The sequence below is a fragment of the Tachysurus fulvidraco genome, chromosome 11 (genome assembly GCF_022655615.1).
Source record: "Tachysurus fulvidraco isolate hzauxx_2018 chromosome 11, HZAU_PFXX_2.0, whole genome shotgun sequence".
In the NCBI taxonomy this organism is placed as follows: Eukaryota; Metazoa; Chordata; class Actinopteri; order Siluriformes; family Bagridae; genus Tachysurus; species Tachysurus fulvidraco.
In genome coordinates, this window is record NC_062528.1 from 22,146,513 (window position 1) to 22,172,132 (window position 25,620).

The 25,620-nt window shown below is 40.1% G+C and overlaps 1 protein-coding gene across 1 annotated transcript; it reads right to left on the reverse strand.

The window, feature by feature from the left end:
• Nucleotides 1-20,085: 20,085 nt before the first annotated feature.
• LOC113661700 (tripartite motif-containing protein 16-like) lies at nucleotides 20,086-24,776 on the reverse strand. The gene is made up of 6 exons (XM_027176106.2): nucleotides 24,119-24,776; nucleotides 23,568-23,663; nucleotides 23,219-23,452; nucleotides 22,847-23,033; nucleotides 22,096-22,149; nucleotides 20,086-20,674 (listed from the first exon to the last, which is right to left on the reverse strand). The coding sequence occupies exons 1-6, from the start codon at nucleotides 24,704-24,706 to the stop codon at nucleotides 20,145-20,147; spliced, it is 1,689 nt and encodes a 562-aa protein (XP_027031907.1). The 5' UTR covers nucleotides 24,707-24,776; the 3' UTR covers nucleotides 20,086-20,144.
• Between the last annotated feature and the right edge of the window lie 844 nt (nucleotides 24,777-25,620).

Below are 25,620 nucleotides of genomic sequence, written 5' to 3' on the forward strand. Positions count from 1 at the left end.
AACCTGGGAACCCCATGATTGAAGCCGCCGCGCTGCCTCGGCAGACGCAGGACCCGAACCACGAGGCGCAGCCGGAGCTGAAAACACAGCCAGGCGGGATCGGAGCGTGCGGAGAGGGAATCCCTAACAATGCACGCAGCCGGCTCCCTCGAGAGCCGACCGGGCATGCTCCTCTCCCAAACACACCACACAAAGAGAATGCGCGTCATCCGCCGTGATAAAGCGGGGGCAAGGATGCACGCATCTCTTAAAGTGCTTAGACTGCAACATTTTGCCTAGTCTTTCCGTATTTTTTTTCTTTCCCTGCACTTGACAGACAGACAAACGACACACATACACAGAGCGCTTCCTGAAGACAAAGAAAGCTGGAGCAGCGTGACGTAGATGCCCTTATATGGACTTACTTATATGTCCTTTCCGAGCCATTAAATGGCGTGTGTGCACACAGAGCTTCAGACACAACTTCCTCAAAGAAGCATTCCCATAGCGTCAGCACTGACGCAGCGTCGAGTTCCCTCGAAAGGGAACTGGGTAGGGCTTTCTGGGATGGTCCTCAAATGGTTTAAATCATACCTAAAAGGGAGAGGTTACTATGTGAACATAGGTAACCATAAATCTGAATGGACATCCATGACATGTGGAGTCCTGTCGGAACTCAGAGCCGGTCTCCAAGTCGACACATCACAGGGTGATCTCTTCTCTTAGGCCTTTAGTTAAATTTCACTGTTAACTCTATAATTACTACAAAAATACTGAGAAAACTCCTCAGACCTGGATGAGAATGAGCAAACTTCTTTATTATGGTCAATCAGCCAACAAATTATAATTTGCCAAATTCAAAGTATCAAATTGCCAAATTAAAAGTATCAAATTGCCAAATTAAAAGTAACAAATGAAAACCCCCAAAAAGAGCATGTCATGCAAAATCAATCAAGAAAAACAAGAACTCTCATGACGTCCTTGCAAAAATAAAAACCACCCACCTTGACCCGCGGACACGGGCACGCGCCCGCGTGCGCGCGCCCCCACACGCACACACACACACCTTCGCCCCCGAAGAACCAAAAAAAAAACCTCAGATATCTTCTCAATATATACCCTGGCACTCCTAGGAGCCCAGGTGCCATATCACCTTATTTACCGGAATCATCTCCTATGTTTTCTAAATACACTGACCCAATTTCCCCTTATTTCCCATTACCTTTCACCCATATGCCCATTTATGGATTTTCCTTCCCTTATTTTTCATGACCTCAGACTAAACACCTGGGCCTTCTTCAGTCTGCACAACAAGTTTATGAGCACCAAATGCCCATTTATGGATTTTCCTCCCCTTATTTTTCAGGGCCTAGGTCTGTGGACCACTGTTTTTTTTTTCATTCTACATAACATGTTATTGCTATGGACCAAGGTCTGAGAACCATGGTGTTCTTCATTTTCCATAACAATTTATGAGCTAAGGTCTGGGAACAATGGTATTTTCCCTTCTACATAACAAGTTGTTATTACAAATGTGCTCAGACTGACTAGGCCTAACAGCCCCGAATCTGGTTGCAATAAACATCTTTGGCCTACAACATCACCTACATATGTCTTATGACAGCAATTGTAATATTTTGCAAGGCCTAATACTTTACTTTGGTTATAGTATTGTAAGGAATAATATTTTAATTATTTCTACTAAGATTTTTTTTCCAACAGTCCCACAGGGCTCAATTCTTGCACCGCTTCTATTTAATTTGTATATGCTCTCAATTGTTCAAATAATGAAAAAGAACCAAATTGCTTACCACAGCTATGCAGATGACACCCAGATACCCCAGATGACACCCCATTGACTCTCTATGTAAGTGCATTGATGAAATTAACAGTTGGATGTGTCAAAACTTCCTCCAGTTAAACAAAGACAAAACCGAAGTCATTGTATTCGGAAACAAAGATGAAACTCTCAAGGTTAACACACAACTTGACTCTAGAGGTCTAAAGACACAAAATAAAGTCAGAAATCTTGGTGTAATTTTAGAGTCTGACCTTAATTTCAGTAGTCATGTGAAAGCGATAATCAAATCAGCTTACTACCATCTCAGAAATATAGCCAGAATTAGATGTTTTGTCTCAAGACAGGACTTAGAGAAACTTGTTCATGCTTTCATCACCAGCAGGGTGGATTATTGCACTCCTTACTGGGATCCCCAAAAAGACCATTAGACAGCTGCAGCTCATACAGAACGCTGCTACCAAAATTCTGACCAGAACCAAAAAATCTGAGCACATCACTCCAGGTCCTCAGGTCCTTACACTGGCTTCCAGTTACATTTAGAATAGATTTTAAAGTATTGTTATCAATATTGGAATCAGCTTCCAGAAGAGATCAGATGTGCTTCAACAGTAGACACCATTAATTCAAGATTAAAAACACATCTGTTTAACTCTGCATTTACTGAATGAGCGCTGTGCTGCTTCACACTGACTGCACCTTTTATGCAAATCACTTTTACTCCTGTTTTATTCTTTTTAACATATTTTAAACTGTTTTTATTAAAATCACATATATTTTCCTTAATTGGTATTTGTTTTTGTTATGATTTTATCGTGTTTCTTATTTTTCATATATATTTCTTTTTCTCTTTTATAAACTGTTTTCTAATTTCTATGTAAAGCACTTTGAATGACCTCTGTGTATGAAATGTGCTATACAAATAAACTTGCCTTGCCTTGCCTTGCCTTGCCCCATTACACTCTGGGTGAGATTAAAATAGTCAATCAAAATTAAAAAATCCTTAGACATGGGTTTTTCTGGGCAACAGACATGAGTATTAAAATCCCCAATAATCAGAATCTTGTTACGTGTTATAACACCAGATAAAAAAACATAAAAGTCCTCAAAGAAATCCTTACTGCAACCAGTTGGCCTATAAACTAATCCGCAATACACTGGTATAGATCCGCAGTACACTGGCATGTCAACCTTCATAACTTGCTCTTCAAAGGATTAAAAATTCTCAGTGGGGAGCTGCTTACATTTAAACAAATTACGAAAAATAGCAGCTAGCCCTCCCCTATGACGATTTATCCGCTGGGTATGTAAAAACTGGCAGACCGGCGGTAAAAGCTCAGCTACAGGACTCATGTCATTATCATTTAGCCAAGTCTCAGTAATGAAGAGAAAGTCCAGGTAATGAGTAATATAAAAGTCATTAAAAATAAAAGTCTTATTTACAACAGAACGGGCATTTATTAAACCCATGTTCACAGTAGTCGAATCAAAATTTGTGTCTGTGGAGTGAACACTTAGCTCACTGAAACCGACTCGTTTCATGTAGTGCAGATTTGCGCAATCCACCCCTCTGCTTTCCCACCTCATCCACATAGTCCAGATCAAAGGTGGCCGAGATGCAAAAGGGAACACAGGTAGTTAGAAAGAAGGCCGTATCTTTACAACCTGTCTGCTTCCAAAAACTGACCTCAGTTTCTTAAGCTTTACCATGATTTCCGCATGTGTCCCCCGATTCCTCTGACGTCTAGTGAACCAGCATGCGTCAGCCGTAAACAGTCCATGTGATTTAAAAGGCATAATAAAACCAGAAACATAATGAAATCAGCCTATAAACGGAGAGACGGCATGCCAAAACACCACTACAATCATTGGATGAAACAGGCAGTTGGCACCACCATCCTCCCAGAGGGCTATAAGAGACAAAGGGAGAAAGGAGAAATGACTGGAGTAGTCTGGTGTGCAACAGGGCCTGGTACATGGGAAAAACTCTTATTGACTGACCTGATGGTGCAGCTGATTAGAGAGAGAGAATCCCAGAACAGTGTGGGGGAGAGGATCCTCTGTTAGAGTCCATAAATTTTGTTCCTAAACCAAGAGTAAAACCAGAAAAAAAGACTCAATTCCATGGGGATGTAAACAGTGATCCTGCTGAAGAGTATCTGTTTCAATATTATCCCCAGCAGCCAAAGATATATGAGACATCAACCTTCTCAAAAGGAGAAGGAGAACTCTGGGAGAGTTCAGATAATTGTCAAAAGGTCAATAGGCCCAACAGTCTAAGAACTGTATAGGACCATAGAGGGGGTAACTGAAGATATAGCAGGAGTAGAAGAGAGAGTGCCCCTAATTCGGGGAGCAGCAGAAGAAAATGTAACTCTGATTATATTATAGGATTTTATCAGAATCAATGGAAAGAAAATCCTTTGAGTGGACCTCTGTCAGCGACACGGGGATAAAAACAGACCCAAATGCAGGATACATTAACTAAAAACACAAAACAAGGACACAGGCCAGACCCATGTCTTCCGGAAAACCGGAAGACTATCCTGCTGGGTCTTAAAGTGGCGGAATCTTTCTGTCAGTGACGCTGGGATAAAAACAGACCCAAATAAAGGATAGCATAAAAATAAAAAGGATTTATTAACTAAAAACACAAAACAAGGTCACAGACGATACCAGACTAGACATGAGACAACAACATATGACATAAGACGAGGATTCTGCGCTGCCATAGGCTAACTAGACATGACAATTAAACACATAAGGAACAGGTGTGCAGAGCCGGGGAGGATTAGACAAGAGCAGGGCTGACATGTGACACAGAGCATAAACAAAAGCATGTGGCCAAAGTCTGGGCTGAGTCCTGACAACCTCATTGGCTAACCCAAAATGTTGTATGGAACCATAGTCAAACTGAACATGGGCTACCTATGGAAAAGGAAAAGAGCTTGGAATTTTGGATTATCTTATAAACAATGTAACAGACCAGGGCATGAGAATGTATCTGTCATTATACATCTTCACATGGCCAAAAATCAATACTACCACCGTGTGAAAGACAGAAAAGACCAACTGGCAAAAAATAAATGATAGAGATATTGTATATCCCATAGGAGCTTATTTTACAGGAACAAAGTGGACTAGTTATATGCCATTCAAAATAGATGATTCTGAAATAGAAAAGGTCAAATGAAAATGGAATGGAAACAGGAACATGTCCTGGGTTAATAGGAAAGAACAGAATATCGCTATGGACTAAAAATGAGAATGGGCAAATTCGAAGTAAGAACCTAATGTGTAAATCGATTTAAATAATACAGAGCAAAGTGCAGTAGAATATGAAAATCTTATAGATGTTATAACGACTAAGAATAAAACAGATAAAGGAGTCCCAAAAGAATATAACATGGGTCAAAGTTTATGCAGTTGCCCATCAAGACTGTTAACTGAATGGGTATGGCAACCATCGTGAGGGCCCGAATGCTTCGGTACCTTTTTCCAGATGGCAGTAGGGTGAAGAGTGTGTGTGAGTGGTGTGTGGGGTCATCGACAATGCTGTTGGCTTTGCGGATGCAGCGTGTGGTGTAAGTGTCCATGATAGAGGGAAGAGAGACCCCGATGATCTTCTCCGCTGTCCTCACTATCCGCTGCAGGGATTTGCGATCCGAGATCGTACAGTTCCCAAACCAGACAGTGATGCAGCTGCTCAGGATGCTCTCAATGATCCCTCTGTAGAACATGGTCAGGATTGGGGGAGGGAGATGTGCCTTTCTCAGCCTTCGGAGGAAGTAGAGACGCTGCAGGCTTTCTTGGTGATGGCGCTGGTGTTGAGTGACCAGGTGAGGTTCTCCGCTAGATGAACACCAAGAAATTTGGTGCTCTTGACGATCTCTACAGATGATCTGTCGATGTTCAGCGGAGAGTGTTCGCTCTGTGCTCTCCTGAAGTCCACAACCATCTCTCAACCATCTTCCTTAATGTTTCCCAGAGAACACAGTATAGATTTAATTCTTTTGAAGAAGTCAAGTCAAGAAGCTTTTTATTGTCATTTCAACCATATATAGCTGTTGCGGTACAAAGTGAAATGAGACAACGTTTCTCCAGGATCAAGGTGCTACATAAAACAAAGACAGGGCTAAGGACATGTAAGTAGTCTTAGCCACATAAAGTGCAACTGTGCAACCTGGTGCAAACAGTGCAGGACAAGACAAGCAAGACAGTGCAGGACAAAAGACAGTGCAGGACAAAAAACAGTGCAGACATTAAGTTACAAGACAATACAAAAAGTACAAAAAATGCAATACACAAAAGACAATAAACAGTAACAGAAACAGCGCCGACCGACCGGTGTAAATACTGAATGTTCAAACAATATTTTGTGCAGTAAAAGAATGAACAGCAGCAGGTTCTTAGCAGCAGGTCCTTTGGATTATATATAGAGTTGTGCAAAAAACAGCAGATGACTGAGATATTGTCCAATATGTGCAAAAACAGCAGAAAAGTGTGCAAAACAGTGTGTGTGTTTTGTGAGGGTTTATGCAGTCCATACAGATGATGTGTGTGTATGTTGTGCTCAGTATAGTACAGTTCAGTTATTGAGAAGTCTGATGGCTTGTAGGAAGAAACTGTTACGCAGTCTGGTCGTGAGGGCCCGAATGCTTCGGTACCTTTTTCCAGACGGCAGGAGGGTGAAGAGTGTGTGTGAGGGGTGTGTGGGGTCATCGACAATGCTGTTGCCTTTGCGGACGCAGCGTGTGGTGTAAGTGTCCATGATAGAGGGAAGAGAGACCCCAATGATCTTCTCCGCTGTCCTCACTATCCGCTGCAGGGTTTTGCGATCCGAGATCGTACAGTTCCCAAACCAGACAGTGATGCAGCTGCTCAGGATGCTCTCAATGGTCCCTCTGTAGAACATGGTCAGGGTTGGGGGAGGGAGATGTGCCTTTCTCAGCCATCGGAGGAAGTAGAGACGCTGCTGGGCTTTCTTGGTGATGGCGCTGGTGTTGAGTGACCAGGTGAGGTTCTCCGCTAGATGAACACCCAGAAATTTGGTGCTCTTGACGATCTCTACAGATGATCCGTCGATGTTCAGCAGAGAGTGGTCGCTCCGTGCTCTCCTGAAGTCCACAACCATCTCTTTAGTTTTGTCCACATTCAGAGAAAGGTTGTTGGCTCTACACCAGGCAGTTAGTTGTTGCACCTCCTCCCTGTATGCTGACTCGTCGTTCTTGTTGAGTGCTTGTTCTTAATGTTACACTCCTGCACATGCACACGAAAAAAATCCATGATGTCTTTTGCTATAGCGACCATGTACAGACCCCCAGGGCCCTACACTGATTTTCTTAGAGAGTTTGCAGATTTTCTTTCGGACCTATTGGTTAATTTTGATAAAGCATTAATTGTAGGAGACTTTAACATTCACGTTGACAATACAAACGACATCAATGGTCTGTGATGTCAACACTTTGAGGTATGATATAGATATCATACCTCAAAGTGTTGACATCACAGACCATTACCTCATAATGTACACACTACCTATAGAACAGACTAACTGTGTCTCACTACTTTATCAACTCGGTAGAACTATTATTCCAAACATTAAAGACAGATTCACAAATAACCTGCCTGATCTGTCTGGACTTCTTACTGTACCCTTATCCTAAATCTATCCTTCTATCCTAAATCTTACTGAATTACAGAGTATGAGTGATCGTGGGGAGAAACAACGATGGAGGTAGGTGGAAAGTGTCCAAAAACAAAGTGTTTGGTATGGTATTTACCAAAAAGATTGTTTCATTTTTATGATAAATTGACACATGGTAAAGACCACATGTCAGAAGGAGGGATGGCAACAGAAATAAGGAAACATTGGCATGTTATAGGCTTTACTAATTATTCCCAAAAAAATTGTGAGGTTTTGTTTATTCAAAAAAATGCTGTGCTGAAACAGGCTTGTCATGAAATAGTGTTGATGCACATGTGAGCACGAGAAAGAGGTTGAGCTAATCATACTGACTATACCAGGGGTATTCAATCAAAATTCAAAGAGGTCCAGTTACTAAAATTTTCTCCCAGCAAAGGTCTGAAACTTATATTGTCACTTAATGTACCCTCATGTTAATAAAATCAATAACACACATACATTTCTATATAATTTATTGTTAAATTTCAAGTGTTTTCAAAGTCTGAACTTGTACGGCACTTGAATGGAAAACAATCATGTAGTTGTCTTTACTACATATCAAGTAACAGACAACAGACACTGAATTTCTTCTGAATAAAATAAATAATAAGTGCAAACACAGCTTTGAGCAGCCTGAACTTAGGGCCTATATTTCAAGTAATGTAAAACATTCAGAATCTTTTGAATAAAATAAAAGTGCTTTTAATCTTTAAGAAAAAAATTAAACAAAAGACTTTTGAGCTGCCCCCTTTTTAAACATTACAGATGCAGCAGCTCAGAATTGCTGTTTGACTACTGCATGATCACTGCATGATTCTGGCAGACATTCAGCAGGAGTGCTGCAATGGTAATGTTACCCCGCTCAGACGTAGTTAATGAGTAGTTGCCTTATTCACGCCCCCTATGCACGTCTGCTGCAATGACGCATTGATCCACCAGGTGGCGCCGTGATCAGTGTAACAGCTGCTGGCATTAACCAATGAAACGTCTCTAAATTAAATGTAAACAAATTGCAGCAGAGAGAGAGAGAGAGAGAGAGAGAGAGAGAGAGAGAGAGAGAGAGAGAGATTATTTTTATGTAAAATAAAAAGTTGTTTTCAATACAATTTTAGAGCAAAGACTTTGTTTACTGTCACAGAGTAAACACTGGAATTTTTTATTGGTATAAAGAACTGCAAATGACAAAATAATCTTTTTTTTTACATTTATATTGTAAGAATTAAGGTGTTTTTTACATTTCTATTGTTAAAATTAAGTCAGCTACCATTTACTTGATGACTGCATTTTCAATACTTATTTAATTACTCTTTATTTTTATACTCTTTAATTACTACTACTTGTATTTCATCTCAGGTGTTTTCAGCTATAGTTTTAATGTATCAGACACTTCCAGTCATTCAGCATTCCACCTTTCACAGGGCACAGAGACACATCTTGCAGCCACTGTGAGCAAATACACAAATTCCAAGGGGCCACTAGATTTACTAACCCTGAGTTCAATTTTAGTAAATTCCCTGGACCTCACACCTACTAGCACCCCTACAGCTCCATTGTTCTCCTGCTTTTGTTGTGAAAACACCCCCATTACCTGTGATGCCTGGCTCATTTGCATTTGTTCACTCAGAGTAGCTCAGATCCAAGGCTGGCCAAACCTCTGTGTGTGACATAGAAACCTTCAGAAATGTCTCTATACAAAATAGTCTGTTTTATTTATAAAAAATTGTGTGCTAAAGTTTGTCATCGCCATAGTACATATGATATTTATATAACCCTTGTGCAGACCTGGGGTCTATTTGACTCATCTGGAAAGTTCAGTGTGTCATAACTTGGGGTTCCTTCCACATATTTGCCTGAAATTTACCAGGATTGTTCCAAATTATGAACTTTGCAAGTAAAATTAATTTTCTCTAATTTCGTTGAACTATGTGTTCATAAAATAAATACTTTCCTCCTCAATTTGACTCGGCCACATTTAGTGGGGCAATAGGTCACACTTTTGATATGCCTTTGCTTAGCAGAGGGCAGAATATGATTTACCGAAATGATGCTACACACACATGCACACACACACACACACACACACACACACACACACACACACACACACACACACAGAGTCAAACACTGTTCAAAGCATTGGGTATTGCATTTCAGTTGGCCTCCAGACAGAACAAAAGCTATACATTTGTAAACGTTTTACACACACACGCACGCACGCTCACGTGCACGCACACACACACACACACACGCACACAAATTGGGCAATGCATTTCATTAGGCCTCCAGAAAAAAAGCTACACTTTTGTAAATATTTCACACTTTTGATATGCCTTTGCCTAGCAGAGGGCACACCTCTGGACCCGCACCAGAAAATAAAAAGGTCAGTAAATCTACTGTTATGTCACAGACAAATGGCTTGTCTATTGTATCAATGCCAGGCCATTAACATGTAGATGTAACGATCGTAACATCTACAATGTAGTGATGGGAACTATTCACTATTCACTGAGCCACATTTTTCTACAATACATGTAGAAAGTCACAGTGCTGGGAAATGAGTCAAATTGAGACCGGTGATTTAAAATCAAGACAAATGAAAGTAACTTTTATTTGAGCATCGTTTTTAAACCAAAAATGAACACAACAGCCAACCACAATATAATATTGGCAATATGAACACATGTATATTTATATGTGGGTCGCCACAGCGCACATGTGATGTGTCTTTACATTGTCACCATACACACTATGCACATGACACAATGTACAGAAATACAAACATTTATAGGTAGAAATGAAGAAGGTGCATATGTGGGGATCTACACAGTATATGAGGGACATGGTATCATAGTGTGGTCCCTGTGAATGGTCATTTGTACAGACCATGCTGTGATGTGATTCACATGTTAGTCTTGTCATCATCTGCAGACCTGGCTGCTTCTTTCTCTTTCTTTTCCCCCAGTAACAACCTGGAAAGAAAAGGATGATGATTTGTGTGTTTTATTGCTGATCCCAAGACACAAACAACATACATTCATAAATGTACTCCACTGTACACATGCTCAGAGACGCTTACCTGGCGTGCTGGCGCACAAGCTAACATCCTGTCCTGGATCCCTCACTGTACAGCAGCTGGGTCCTTGGTACATGTTCCGTCCTTTGTACATGTGGTATCACATGTCTTCCCCAGCTACTTAGAGAAGATGTGCCTCTTGTACCACTTTGACATGTTGCACTTACAGTAGGAAACATGTCCATCCAACAAACCTCAGTTTCTGGTTCTCGCATGTGCTGCTTTCAGCATTTTTGTGCAAAGTGCTCATGAGAATAAAGTTTTTCCCTTGTTGGGGCAGTAAGACATTATTGTTGTTGCTGGCTGTTCTGAACAGTACTCTATGTGAAGACAAACATGGACTTTCTCTTTATAAGCTCCTGGCCCAGGTTGTAGTTTGTGAACAAATTGTTACAGGTTATGTTGTTCCAATCAAAAGTCATAACAAAACTGCATTTTTGTACCTTATAGATGATGTCAAGACAATATAGGAGAGTGTGAGATGTAAATATGTCTCACAGCTGCAAACAAAAAAGTCCTACAGTATATGACATTTAACCCTACAGTACTCTAACCCTACGACTGTAGGGAGGGTTGCAAATATGTGATGTTCACCAATTTTATTTTACATGTTGAGGAAGTTTTAAGCGGAAAAAATACTTTTAACTATTTCTTTAATTTTTTAAAAACTTGTAGGTCAATTTGACCTGCAACATACTGTAATAAGAGGGTTAAAGTCTAAACAGGTCCTAGATGCATGTCCTGAAAATATCTTGTCCTCGGTTCAAATCACACTCTTGACATACAGTATATTTGTCTTAGTTTTCATTTTGGTAAGTAAAAACGCAACAAATTTTTAAGAATGCTTGATGGTAATAAATGATCCAAAATCATTCTTTTTTAATTTAAGCATAATATGTCTGTGAAGATTCTCAGTCATCCAGGTGAAGTTTTCTGAAAGTTGTTCTCAAGGCACATCATTCTCCCAGAAGACAGAACAGTAGAAGGAGGATGGTGAGAACATTGCTGATAACACCCAGCTCTGCAGGTTCCTGAAATAATATAAAGAATTGTGCAAAACAGCAAACGACTAAAATGTTATACAATATGTGCAAAGAGCAAAAAGTGTGCAAAACAGCATGTAAAAAGGTTGATGGATTTATATTGGAAGTGCATGTATTGGTGTAGGTCTGTGCAGTTCATACAGGTGATGTGCGTGTGTCTGTTGTGCTCAGAACAGTTCGGTTTCAGTTATTAAGGAGTCTGATGGCTTGTGGGAAGAAACTGTTACACAGTCTGGTCGTGAAGGCCTGGGGGAAGGACTTAGTAAAATGCATTCTAGTGTAAACAAACTCAGTGCATGTTATACTCTGTGTGCATCAGAGAACAAACACAAGCTTATACTTGGAGAGTGTTTCTTGATTTGTTATAATATTTGCATTTTAATGACTTTTACTTGTCATTAAACTAATACTGTTTGATTATTGGGAGATTTTATTTATAATTTTCTTTTATTTTACTTTACATATATTACACACATTTATCTGTATTACATTGCTTTTAATAAAAACAAGGCCTCCCACTGTGAGGACCCTGAAAAGACAAAAAGCTCTAAGTCTAAGTCCTCCATTTAAAGATTTAAACAATAGATTAGATAGAAGAACTTGAAGAGGACCCAGGGACTTCAAAGGACACCTGTGTTCAAGGTAGGACCAACTCTGATAGTTGATCTTGTGATAACCTGTGCAAACTAGGACACATCACTTAGTGGGAATGTGAAAGGGTATCCTACGCAATCCGAAAAACACGTGTCACAAGTTATTGAATCTAATCTGAAGTAAATGTGGTGTGGATTCTGCAGGCGCACAGTGACAGGATCAGTGTCCTGCGTCTCACAGAGAGCATTATCATAATCTCAGCCTCGTATGACAGGACTGTCAAACTGTGGGGACAGGGACATAAATGAACATATGTGTCTGCCTTTGTGTGTGTTTTTGTTGAGTTGTGTGTAATTTGGCTCTCTGTCTTTCTCTCTGTCACAGGTGAGTCTGTTTGTTTGGATCCGAGTCAGATCATGTGTGGAGACCCACTGGGACAGATCTACTTCCTGTCCTGGAGAGGATGATTAACACCTCCACACTGCAGCAATTTAACGTTCAACACTCTGCGTTCACACTTAATTTCTTTATTCTAGTGCAATCTGCTAGAAATTTGCTTTAATAATAATTGATGATATAGCAGTTAATTACTTTGCATCATAAATATAATAATGTTTAAAAGCATTGTTACGTCCCCCATAATAATGTTAGTTTTTTTTTGGAATGGTGTTTTGTTGTTGTTTTTCTTCCCTTCTCTTTTGCCCTCACTTTTGTTTTAACAGGTCAGTGTGTGTCTGCCAATCACAGCGATGCATGGTGATGACAATGTGCAGCTCCACCAATGGGGGCGCCCTATGTGGGATTTAAAAGGCACACCTGTGCAGGAGGCGGGAGTTCTCTGGCACGCGCCGTCTTTTGTTTGTCTGGTGGTTGACTCGTGTGGTTTTTGTTTTGTCCTGTACCATCCTTGTGTTAATTTGTTGGTTAAGTCTGTGTTCTGTGCTGTATCAGTGTTCCATGCCTCATTCTGGTCCTGTCTCTCTGATGTTTCCTACCGACTGTTATCTGGCTGATTAAATATCAAATCACACCATAAACGGGGAAAGAGATAGAACAGGTAAGACATCACGTGATGTACATATGCAACACTGAGCCACAGCTACTTGTTTAGAACACTAGGTTAGTGACACGTGCCACCCCTTGTATTTTTGTTTCTAGTAAGTGTAGTGTAGTTAGGGCGTCTTGCCCACTGAAGATGTTTCTTTTTGTTTAACGTATGGTTGTGACTGAGTTAGATTAGAAGTTTTGTTTCCGGTTTAGTAAGATTGTTTTGTTTTGTTTCTTTCCCTGAGTTGGCACGGTCTTGTTCTTTTCTCTTGTCCCTGTTTTGATGTGAATTATTTTGGGTTTTGTTTTGTAAAAATTATAATGTATATAGTTTGTATATAATGTTTGGACTGTTTGGTGATGGTATGGTTCACTAGAATAAAAGACACTATTGTGGACTTGGTGGTTTCCAGTTAGTACTTATTTCCAGTACACGTTCAGGGTTTTAATGTTGCACCCTTGACCCCTAGGCACATACAAAAAGGGGTTGTAACATTAGTGGGGGCTCGTCCGGGATCAATAACAAATAACAGCTGGTCCCGAACAATTAAGCACTGTTCGTGTACTGAAAATCATGTGATGGTACAGGTTGGGGAGTGTTAGAAAAGTTGTGGGTTGCTGTTTGTTGGATAGGGGTAACAATCATGACTTCGTTTGATTTAAAAACCTTTGTTGATAACCCCACGGTGGGGCTATTTGACAAATGTAGAAAGGATGATTTACTAGCCATTGCGAGTCATTTCCAAATTCCGGTAGTGAGACAATCGCTTAAGAAAGAGATTAAGGATGTTGAATCGTTTGCTTGAATTAAAAATTCTGGTTGCTTCGGATTCAGACTCGGTGTTAGTTGGTGCGGAAGGCATTTCTAGTCCTGATATAACTGATGGAGAGAATGTGCGAGGTGAGCCGTTCTCCGGAACTGGCGCAGAGGATGTGGTTAGGACCGTCCTTCTGCCGTTTGATCCATTTTCACCTGTTTCCTCTGGTTCCAAGGGGGATATGAGGTTAAAAGTTCAGATAGCTCGTTTGCAAATGGAAGCTCAAGAAAAAGCGGATAAACGACAGGCTGAATTAGATTTGCGCCTTAAGATACGCACACTTGAGATTGAGGCTGAAAAACAAGTTAGGATGCGACAGTTGGAATTGGATGCCATGAAAATTCTTGGTGGTGCAGCTGTCGCGCAGCCGGTTCCTCCTCCTCAAGTGATGCCAGCTCCTTCTGCCCATGTGCCCTCGCGAGTTGCTATGGCCTCTCCACCGGCAGGTGCACACTCAATAGCGGGTACGTTTGATGTTGGTAAAAATATCATGTTTGTACCTCATTTTAGGGAAACCGAGGTTGACTCCTATTTTAATGCCTTTGAACGTATCGCAACTTCACTTTGTTGGCCAAAAGAAGCATGGACAATTTTACTTCAGTGCAAATTAGTGGGTAAGGCACAAGAGGTTTTCTCGACTTTACCTTTGGAGGAGAGTTTACAATATGACACCGTAAAATTAGCCATTCTCCGTGCGTATGAATTGGTTCCCGAAGCCTATAGGCAGAGGTTCCGTAACCATAAAAAGAGTTCTAATTCTACTTTTATAGAGTTCGCCGTGAGAAAAGTGCTTTGCTGGATAAATGGTGTAGTGCCAGTAAAGTGGATGACTTTGCTTCATTGAGAGAACTAATTTTGCTGGAAGATTTTAAAAGTTGTCTACCGGAACGTGTTGTGGTTTATTTGAACGAGGAAAAGGTATCATCGCTGTCACATGCTGCCGTTATAGCAGATGAATTTGTCCTTACACATAAGACAGTTTTCTTCACGCACAGATAAGAGCGCAGTTCGGCCTTTTCTTCCTATACCTGATCAGTCTTCTCGGGCAAAGGTCGCACCTTCATCTAAAGATGTTCGTGAGTGTTTTTATTGTCATAAACAGGGCCATTTAATCGCTGACTGTAATGCTTTAAAACGTAAACAACAAACACAGCAGCCTAAAAGCGTTGGCTTAGTGAATGCTATGTGTCCGGTAGGACGTTTTAGCTCCGAAGGGACACAGGATGCTCCTGATGTTGGTTATAAACCTTTCGTGATGAAGGGGTTAATCTCCTTATCGGACGATGCGACTGATCAAAAAGAAATACAGATATTAAGAGACACCGGAGCAAATCAATCTTTTGTTTTAGCTGATGTTTTATCATTGTCACCCGACTCATATTGTGGCTCAAGTGTCTTTGTCCGGGGCATTGAGATGGGATTGGTAAAGTCCCACTACATCGCGTGTACTTGAAGTGTGCGCTTGTTACAGGTTACGTGAAGGTTGGTATACGTCCTTCACTGCCAGTAAAAGGGATAACTTTTATCTTGGGGAATGACTTAGCTGGTGGCGAAGTCATGCCCATGTTGGAAGTTAAGGACACTCCGAAAATGGGTCTAGTTACTGATGAGTTATCTAAAGCTTATCCAGATGTGTTTTCCGCGTGCGTAGTCACACGCGCACAATCGCGGAAATTTGTGGAAGATGTCGATTTGGCTGATACATTCATGGTGCACAATGTGGTTGGGGAAGATATAACAAAGTCTAACTTAAAACACTCAGAAGGGTCGCTTGGTAGTAGTAACTTGAAGCTGCCTGTAACTCGAGAAAAGATTATTACTGCACAGAATCAAGATCAGACCTTAAGCAAATGCTTCTCTAGCGTTGTTAACCCTGACACTGTTAAAAAGAGAAACGTTGCTTATTTTTTAGAAGGTGGAATGTTAATGCGCAAGTGGAGTTCAGGGGTTGACACAGACCTAGACTGGAATGCAGTCTATCAAATTGTCGTTCCTAGCGAGTATCGGCAAAATGTTCTATCTTTGGCACATGAGCATTTATTGTCTGGACATCTGGGAGTGACCAAGACATATCATCGCATTCTCAGACATTTTTTTTGGCCAGGGATAAAGAGAGATGTTGCTAGATTTTGTCGAACTTGCCATGTTTGCCAGCTAATGGGAAAACCGAATCAGCTGATTCCACCCGCTCCTCTTTCGCCTATCCCTGTAATGGGTGAGGCATTTGAACAGGTGCTTGTCGACTGTGTCGGACCCTTACCTAAAACGAAGTGTGGTAATCAATTCTTGTGCACTATTATGTGTAGAGTTACTAGATTTCCTGAGGCGGTGCCTTTGAGAAAAATAACTGCTCCAGTGATTGTAAAAACGTTGCTTAAATTCTTTTCCACGTTTGGTCTCCCTAAGGTTATACAGACTGACCAGGGAACAAATTTTCTATCACGACTTTTTGCACAAGTTTTAAAGTCACTGTGTGTAGAACACAGAGTGTCCAGTGCTTACCATCCTGAAAGCCAAGGAGCTATTGAAAGGTTTCATCAGACCTTAAAATCCATGTTGAGAAAATATTGCTTGGAAACTGGAAATGATTGGGATGAGGGTGTTCCTCTAGTGTTATTTGCAATCCGAGAAACTGTGCAAGAATCCTTGGGATTCAGTCCAGCTCAGTTAGTATTTGGACACACTGTGAGAGGACCATTAAAAGTTCTCAAAGAGAAAATGCTGGAAGCCGATATGAATTCAGAGATGCATGTTCTGGATTACGTCAGTCGTTTTCGTGAACGATTGCATTATGCATGCAGTTTTGCACAGAAGTCGTTAGCCACTGCTCAGTCAAAAATGAAGAAACGCTATGATGTCAAATCTGTGTACCGTTCTTTTCAGCCTGGAGATGAAGTTTTAGTGTTGCTGCCGATTCAGGGTTCTGCCTTATCAGCACGGTTCTCAGGTCCATATGTTGTGTTGAGAAAAATCAGCGAGACTGATTATGTTGTCCGAACTCCTGACAGAAAGCGTAAGTCGCGCGTCTGTCATATCAATATGCTCAAGGCTTATCACACCAGGGATGATTCACAGAACAGATCTGCTGAGGTGACCATAGGGCCCATGGAATCTTCTGTGGCTCTGACTTGTGAAGTCCAATCAGATTTGGAGGACGAAGTTGGTGCAGATGACATAATCTTACGTAACACTTCTCCACAATGTGCAAAGTTGGTAAATTCTGAAATTTTAAAAAACTTGTCGACCCATTTCTCTCATTTACCTGAAGATCAGAGACGAGACATTGTGGGCGTTATTACTGATTTTCCTTCTTTATTCGGAGATGTTCCATCTCAAACTACTGTGTTGCAACACGATATTAATGTTAATGGCTCATCCCCTATTAAGCAACATTCTTATCGGGTTAATGCCATTAAAAGATCTATTATGAAGCAAGAGACTGATTATTTGTTGCAGAATGGGTTAGCTAAACACAGCAGTAGCCCTTGGAGTTCTCCTTGCCTTTTAGTACACAAGACAGACGGTTCGTTTTGTTTCTGCACTGACTACCATCGTGTTAATGCAGTTACAATACCTGACTGTTATCCATTACCCAGAATGGAGGACTGCATTGATAATTTAGGTTCCGCCAAATTTGTCAGCAAACTGGACTTATTGAAAGGGTATTGGCAGGTCCCGCTAACATCTCGTGCTTCTGACATCTCTGCTTTCGTGACACCAGACTGCTTTATGCAATATCATGTAATGTCGTTTGGCTTACAGAATGCACCTGCCACATTTCAGAGATTAATACAAACAGTGTTGGCTGGAGTTCCAAATTGCAATGCTTACTTAGATGACCTTGTACTGTATTCAACTGGATGGACAGAACATCTGAAACTCATTCGTACAGTGTTTGAACGTTTGGAGAAAGCTTCATTAACTCTCAATCTGTCTAAATGTGTCTTTGGTAAGGCAAGGGTAACGTACCTGGGAAAAGAAGTTGGAGAAGGCCAGGTAAAGCCTGTAGACGCTAAAGTGACTGCTATTGCGGATTTTTCTGTGCCTACTTCTAGGCGGGAGTTAAGACGTTTTCTGGGTATGGCAGGCTACTACCGTAGTTTTTGTGTAAACTTTTCTACAGTAGTTGCCTCATTGACCAGTTTGCTTAGCCCAGTTAATTCTTTTGTCTGGACTGAGGATTGCCAGAATGCATTTGAGGCAGTGAAAGCTAAGTTGTCTAGTGCTCCAATCTTGGCCGCCCCAAATTTTGGGCGGTGTTTTAAGCTGGAAGTGGACGCGAGCGCTGTGGGAGCTGGGGCTGTGCTTCTGCAGGAAGATGATGCAGGGGTAGATCACCCAGTTTGTTACTTTTCAAAAAAATTTAATAAACATCAAAAAAAAAAATTCTGTCATTGAAAAGGAAACATTGGCATTGTTGTTCGCTTTGCAGTTTTTAGAAGTGCACCTATAGTTGTTTACACTAACCATAACCCTCTGGTTTTCCTATCTAGAATGTATAATAAGAATCAACGTCTTATGCGTTGGTCATTGGTGGTTCAGGGATATAACATTGACATCAAGCATAAAAAGGGTTCAGAGAACGTGTTAGCTGATGCTCTGTCTAGAGTATACTCTGATAAATCTGTTTTGAAATAAACGTGACATGTTTATTTTTAAGGAGGGGAGTGTTACGTCCCCCATAATAATGTTAGTTTTTTTTTGGAATGGTGTATTGTTGTTTTTCTTCCCTTCTCTTTTGCCCTCACTTTTGTTTTAACAGGTCAGTGTGTGTCTGCCAATCACAGCGATGCATGGTGATGACAATGTGCAGCTCCACCAATGGGGGCGCCCTACGTGGGATTTAAAAGGCACACCTGTGCAGGAGGCGGGAGTTCTCTGGCACGCGCCGTCTTTTGTTTGTCTGGTGGTTGACTCGTGTGGTTTTTGTTTTGTCCTGTACCATCCTTGTGTTAATTTGTTTGTTAAGTCTGTGTTCTGTGCTGTATCAGTGTTCCATGCCTCATTCTGGTCCTGTCTCTCTGTTTCCTACCGACTGTTATCTGGCTGATTAAATATCAAATCACACCATAAACGGGGAAAGAGATAGAACAGGTAAGACATCACATGATGTACATATGCAACACTGAGCCACAGCTACTTGTTTAGAACACTAGGTTAGTGACACGTGCCACCCCTTGTATTTTTGTTTCTAGTAAGTGTAGTGTAGTTAGGACGTCTTGCCCACTGAAGATGTTTCTTTTTGTTTAACGTATGGTTTATCGTGACTGAGTTAGATTAGAAGTTTTGTTTCCGGTTTAGTAAGATTGTTTTGTTTCTTTCCCTGAGTTGGCACGGCCTTGTTCTTTTCTCTTGTCCCTGTTTTGATGTGAATTATTTTGGGTTTTGTTTTGTAAAAATTATAATGTATATAGTTTGTATATAATGTTTGGACTGGTTGGTGATGGTATGGTTCACTAGAATAAAAGACACTATTGTGGACTTGGTGGTTTCCAGTTAGTACTTATTTCCAGTACATGTTCAGGGTTTTAATGTTGCACCCTTGACCCCTAGGCACATACAAAAAGGGGTTGTAACAAGCATCAATAAAGATTTGTTTAAAAAAAAAAAGCTTTGTGTTTATACATGTATACAAGTGACAACCCGTATGTCTTTTTTTTTTTTTTTTTTTTTGTCCGGACAAAGATGCTGAAACAAATAGAAGTGCAGGTTTGAAAATTTAATAAAAACAATGGCATCAGTAGAAAAACAGAGAAAAACTCAGTCAGTTGATCAATAAACAACAGTAACAAGTCAAGGCAAGAGCAAAAGAATTAATTAAATTAAGTTCTAATCACCCAGGATTATAGAGCTGCACACTTATTGTCAACATATTAATCTAGAAAATATTTTGTAATAATAAAGCATAGCCAAGGAATTATCATGCAAGGTACAACATATTAAATAAAAATGCCTCTTCTGAAGAAACAGTTTTCTTGAATATTTTGTAATTTTTTAAAAACTTTTTTCTACAAAAATCCTGCTTTTTTTTTTTTTTAGGTAAATTATTAATCTAGAGAAAATCTGACATGTCAGTTTTAATTTGACTAAGAAATTTTAGTAACAATTACACTTGATCACATAACTTCAAAGTTGAGTACAAATAGCATACACGGAATCCAGCATATAGAGGCTTATTGGATGGGATTTGGACACTGTGGAGGAGCTTCATGGTGTCAGAGATGCTGTAGAAGGACAGAGTTCCTGCACTGTGATCCACGTACACTCCTATTCTGGAGGATGATGGACCTTGGAGCTCAATCTTGTTTCCATTGTGCCAGAAACATTGAGAGAAAGAAAAACACTGCAGACTCCAAGACTGACTGTTGCGTCCATACAAACCGCTATTCAGCCGTCCTTTCCTCTTGATATTATTAAACGAGACTGATATGTCCACACCCATACCACTCCACTCCACCTCCCAGTAACTGTGTTCACACAAACTCTCCTTACACAACACCTGAGGCCAGGAGTCAAATCTCTCTGGATGTTCAGGGTATGGCCGTTCTTTCCTTCTGCGTGTCACCGCTCTGTTCTTCTCAGACAGGATGAGTTGACGATGTGCTGTGTTTGGATCCAGAGTCAGATAACAGAAATCTACAGAAATAAAATGTCCACATGTTAGAGTGCAATTGTCCTTCACTTAAACTTTCACTATGTTTAATTTTATCTTTAGTAGATTTAAGCAGTTTCCTTTTAAGTAAAGAAGTTTTTGCTGTTTTTTTCCATCCATTCTCCCTCTATTTTCATCAATTGGATGAAAAACATTCCCAGAGCATGATGATCTCAACTATCTGCATGATGTAATTCCTCTATATGTACTCTCCCCTCATCCTTTTTACACCTAAAGCTATGAAATTTCATTAATTTATCTGACATTTTTTCTTTCTTTCTTTTTTTTTTTAAATTGCTTCCGTAGTCTTCATCTTCACTCTTTTTGGGAGTGGAATACACCACATTATCATGGCTCTAAGCAATTGAATAGGCATTAGAAGAAAATACACAAGAGAGCCAATAAGGCATTATGCAGTATTTATAAGGAACACTAGAAACTTTATTAGAAGACATTATTAACCTATTCAACCCTAGGCCTATATTTGAATCTCTTGCTTGAAAATGACATGTTCCATTTAAAAGTAGTATATCTCAAAAACTACAAGGTTTAGTTGAATAATTGTGGTAGTTAGAATAAGTATATATTACCAGGTCAAGTAAAAGAATATGGAACAAAGCAAAAAAAAAAACTTGCTGTTTAAAAAAATTGGCATGGCACCACTGTGAAAACGCCAACATGTGATTCCATCCACTTCCATCAGAGAACAAAATTAGTCCTCAACAAGTGTATGCTCTCTGGGTTCCTGCTCCAGGCCCAGTTCTAATTTTCAAACACAGCAAACCCAAAGCCCAAAAGAAAAGAATCCTGCCTGATGGGCTGAGCCATCCAGTTTTTCAAGTCATGAACCGGAAATTTGGAGAGGCAACATGATGAGCAATATTGATGTGGCGGCCTCTCAAGCTTTCTTTAAGGCCCTGTTTAAAGCCCTGTTCAAGCTCGACTTAACAGCCTCCCAGGCTATTCCAAGCCAAGATTCCTGCTGAGGCCAATGTGGCGGCCTCCCAGGCCCTGCTCCTTTCACAGGCGCTGCTTCAGTCCCAGTTTCAGTCCAATGTCCTGCTTCAGTCCCAGGTCCAGTCCAATGTCCTGCTTCAGTCCCTGCTTTAGTCACAGTTCCAGTAAAATATCCTGCTTTAATCCCAGTTCCAGTCCAATACCCTGTTCCATTCCCAGCTCCAGGGCCTGTCACTAAGTCATGAGAGACTAAACCTGTTGTACTACCATGTAGCTAGAGGGGACGTTTTGCCCACAGGGTATTACAATTTATTGCTGCTATAATTATTACTTATACTAAGTACCGCGCGTGTGTGTGTGTGCGTGCGTGCGTGCGTGCGTGCGTGCGTGCGTGCGTGCGTGCGTGCGTGCGTGCGTGTGTGTGTGTGTGTAGCGGTTGTACACTTACACTTCAGAAAATCTTCTCTGCTTTTTGGTTCTGATGGTGAAATCAACTGAAATTCTGGAGCTGTTTAGACACAGATATAAACAGACTAAAAAATAATGTAAGTGTGAAAATAAAAAAGTTGAGATTGGATTTAATGCCTCAACAAAGATATTGGTCAAAATATTTTACATTAAGCAGCATTTAAATGTAAGCATCAGCAACATCTTAAAACTTTAAAACTTGAGTGTAAGCAATACAGTTTCCTATGTAAAGCTCTGTTGTACACTTACACTGCAGAATATCTTCTCTGCTTTTTGGTTCTGATGGTAAAATCATCTGAAATACTGGAGCTGTTTAGACACAGAGACAAACAGAGACACAAAAATAATGTAAGTGTGAAAATGAAAAAGTTGAGAGTGGATTTATTGCCTCAACAAAGATATTGGTCAAAATATTTTACATTAAGAATTTAAATGTAAGCATCAGTGACATCTTAAAACTGTAAAACTTGTGCGTAAGCAATACAGTTTCCTATATAAAGCTCTGACAATACATATGTTTTTACTTTCAGTTTACAGATTATGTACTGTTTCACTTAACCTCAGTTCTTAGCATATTTATAATATGCATTTGTGATGTTTGGTAAGAATGGGTTCTGGATTTGAAGTAACAAGGTCGGATGTTAATCCATAGGAATAGATGACAATAGTCTTGTTCCTGCTTACTTCTTATTTCTGTTACATGAATTAATTATGTTACTTATTTCTGTTACTGTGATGCAGAAAATTTGTTTGCTTACCTTGTGGTCGAATTTTGTTTAATTCCTCCTCACAGATTTGCTCAACTTGTTTTTTTAATTCTGAGAGAGATTTCCACACTCCATCAAATGAGAGATGTTGATTGACAGTGAAGCTGGGTGAGTCATCACATCCAGGAGAAACACAGAGAGACGGGAAACTCTACAGAGAGGAAACACATCATAGAGGAGAAAAGTGGGTGAGAGGAACGAATGAATCTCAGACTGTATCAGAACACAGACACACTTGTGATCTCAGACAGGAACATTTCTTGTTGCTGTAATGAGCTTTTAGGAGGAAACTTTGTGAGGAACAGCGCCCTCTGTAGATCAGACAGTGAGTGTTACCTGGAGGAAGTGGATGTCATCATGTGTGTGAGAAAGCTGCTCCATTTCAGTGAATCTCCTCTTAAGTTCAGCAATATCCTGCTTCATTTTATTCAGGAGTCGTTCGGCTCGGATCACTTCAGCTTCCTCCTGAGCTCTGAACAGCGCCCTCATCTCAGAGCGCCTTTTCTTTGTGAATCTGATCAGCTCAGAAAAAATCCTCTCACTGTCATCTACTGCTGCCTGGGAATGTGTCTGTTAGAACACACACGTGCGCACACAAACACATACAAAATGGAGCTAGTTTAATCAAAAGAGCAACTGTTCTGTGATTTCAAAAAAGAACAAGAGATTTCAAAGAGATCCTTACCATAGCAGACTCCAAAGTCTGTTTCAGCTCCTGCACTTTCTTCTGTGTCTCCTGGATCCTCTGCTGGAATTTCATCTGCTCCTCCTTTAACTCATTCTGATACCAAATAAGATAAATGTAATTATTTCTGCATCAGAATTGATGTTAGTGAGAAAGGCAATGCCTGAAGTGGCAAAGTTTCTGCATAACTGGGCTTTTTTGTGTACCTTTACTACACAATTACAAAACAGTTCTATCTATCTATCTATCTATCTATCTATCTATCTATCTATCTATCTATCTATCTATCTATCTATCTATCTGACTATATAATTTCACTACTAAAATGTGTAATATAAACATGTATAAAATTAAATGGGTTACAATTTACTAAACTGAAAATATTATAAACAAGCAATAGAGTAATAAAAGTTTAAACACAGTCTGTGTACAATTTATAACTGAACAATCATTTATAATAGTCATTTATACACTACCAACAACCAACCAACAACCCTTTGACTTGACAGAATATATTTATTGAAAATAGTAGCATGATATTCAGTTCTTACCTGTTTTTCTATTCTTTCTGCTTTAGCTGAAACTGTATCGTGACCTTTGTGTTTGTCTATTGTACACAAGTAACAGATGAAGCTTTGGTCAGTACGACAGTAAATCTCCATCAGTTTGTCATGTTCAGAGCAGATCTTCTCTTGGAGCTCTGCACAGGCTTCAATTAACTTGTGCTTCCTAAAAGCAGGAGACTGATAGTGAGGTTTCAGATGATCATCACAAAAGGAGACCAAACAAACCAGACAGGACATGACAGCTTTGTGTTTTCTCATGGTGCAGAAATCACACTCCACATCTCCAGGTCCAGCATAACAGTGAGCAGAAGAAGCAGCTTGGAGCTCAGTCTTCACTTTGTCCACCACTTCAGTCAGCATGTTGTTCCTGAGTAGAACAGGCCTTGGAGTGAAAGTCTCTTTACACTGGGGGCAGCTGTAGACACCCTTCACATCCTCCAGATCCCAGAAGCCATTAATACACACCTTACAGAAACTATGGCCACAGGGAATAGACACAGGATCATTCAGGAGACCCAGACACACTGGACAGCTGAACTGATCCTGATCTACTGAAATACTGGCCTTTGCCATTTTCCTGCTTTCACACTGAAAGAGAGAGAGAGAGAGAGAGAGAGAGAGAGAGAGAGAGAGAGAGAGAGAGAGAGAGAGAGAGAGAGAGAGTTTTAAGCTTTAAACTTAAAACTTGCATAAACTTTCCTTCTCTGATGTAAAAACACATTCAAATATGCAAAAGGTCATGAATGAATCGTTAAATCACAGGGAAGATCCTGCAAATGTAAAAATTCACTTGCTTTAAAACCTGAATTTCCTGTGAATTTCAAGACACACCCAACACACACAAAAACAACAACAACAGACTATTCTACAGAAGTGCTATTGTATTTGCGTTGGTGGATGTTTATCAGCTGAGACAGTGGTTGTGTTTGAGCATAAAACTAAAAAGTTCCCGTTGGTTCAGTTAATTAATGTTAAGTTTGCAGACTTGAAATACAGATAAAACATCCTTTGAGGAATTACATTACATTTTTGTCTCAATTCTCTTTCAACACATACAGGAGATATAGTAGATGGTTAAACTACCCAAGTTTCTTTCCAGTGTTTGATTAGACCAAGTAAGGTCTAAGAAAGGCAGCGCATTTCTGTATTCCAATGAAAGACCACCATACCCTGAGTAAAGGTCCTTTATCATCTAAAGCATTATCTGGACTTTCTTTATATTAATAAACACCTGAGACATGAGTTGAGTTACCTCCACTAGAGACATGTCATAGAGATGCATTTTTTTGCTAATGCTCTCCTAAATTAAAAAAAAAAAAGAGAATGTGCTGATGGCAAACTTTAAGACAGTCTCTCTATTGCATCATGCCCTAAAGCTTAATGAATGTTTGCACTTTTAAACATTTAAACATTTTAAACTTGAGATGGGCAAGGAGTATTTTCTACCTCTTTTTTTCTACTTTGAACACATTTTTGTGCTCCACACA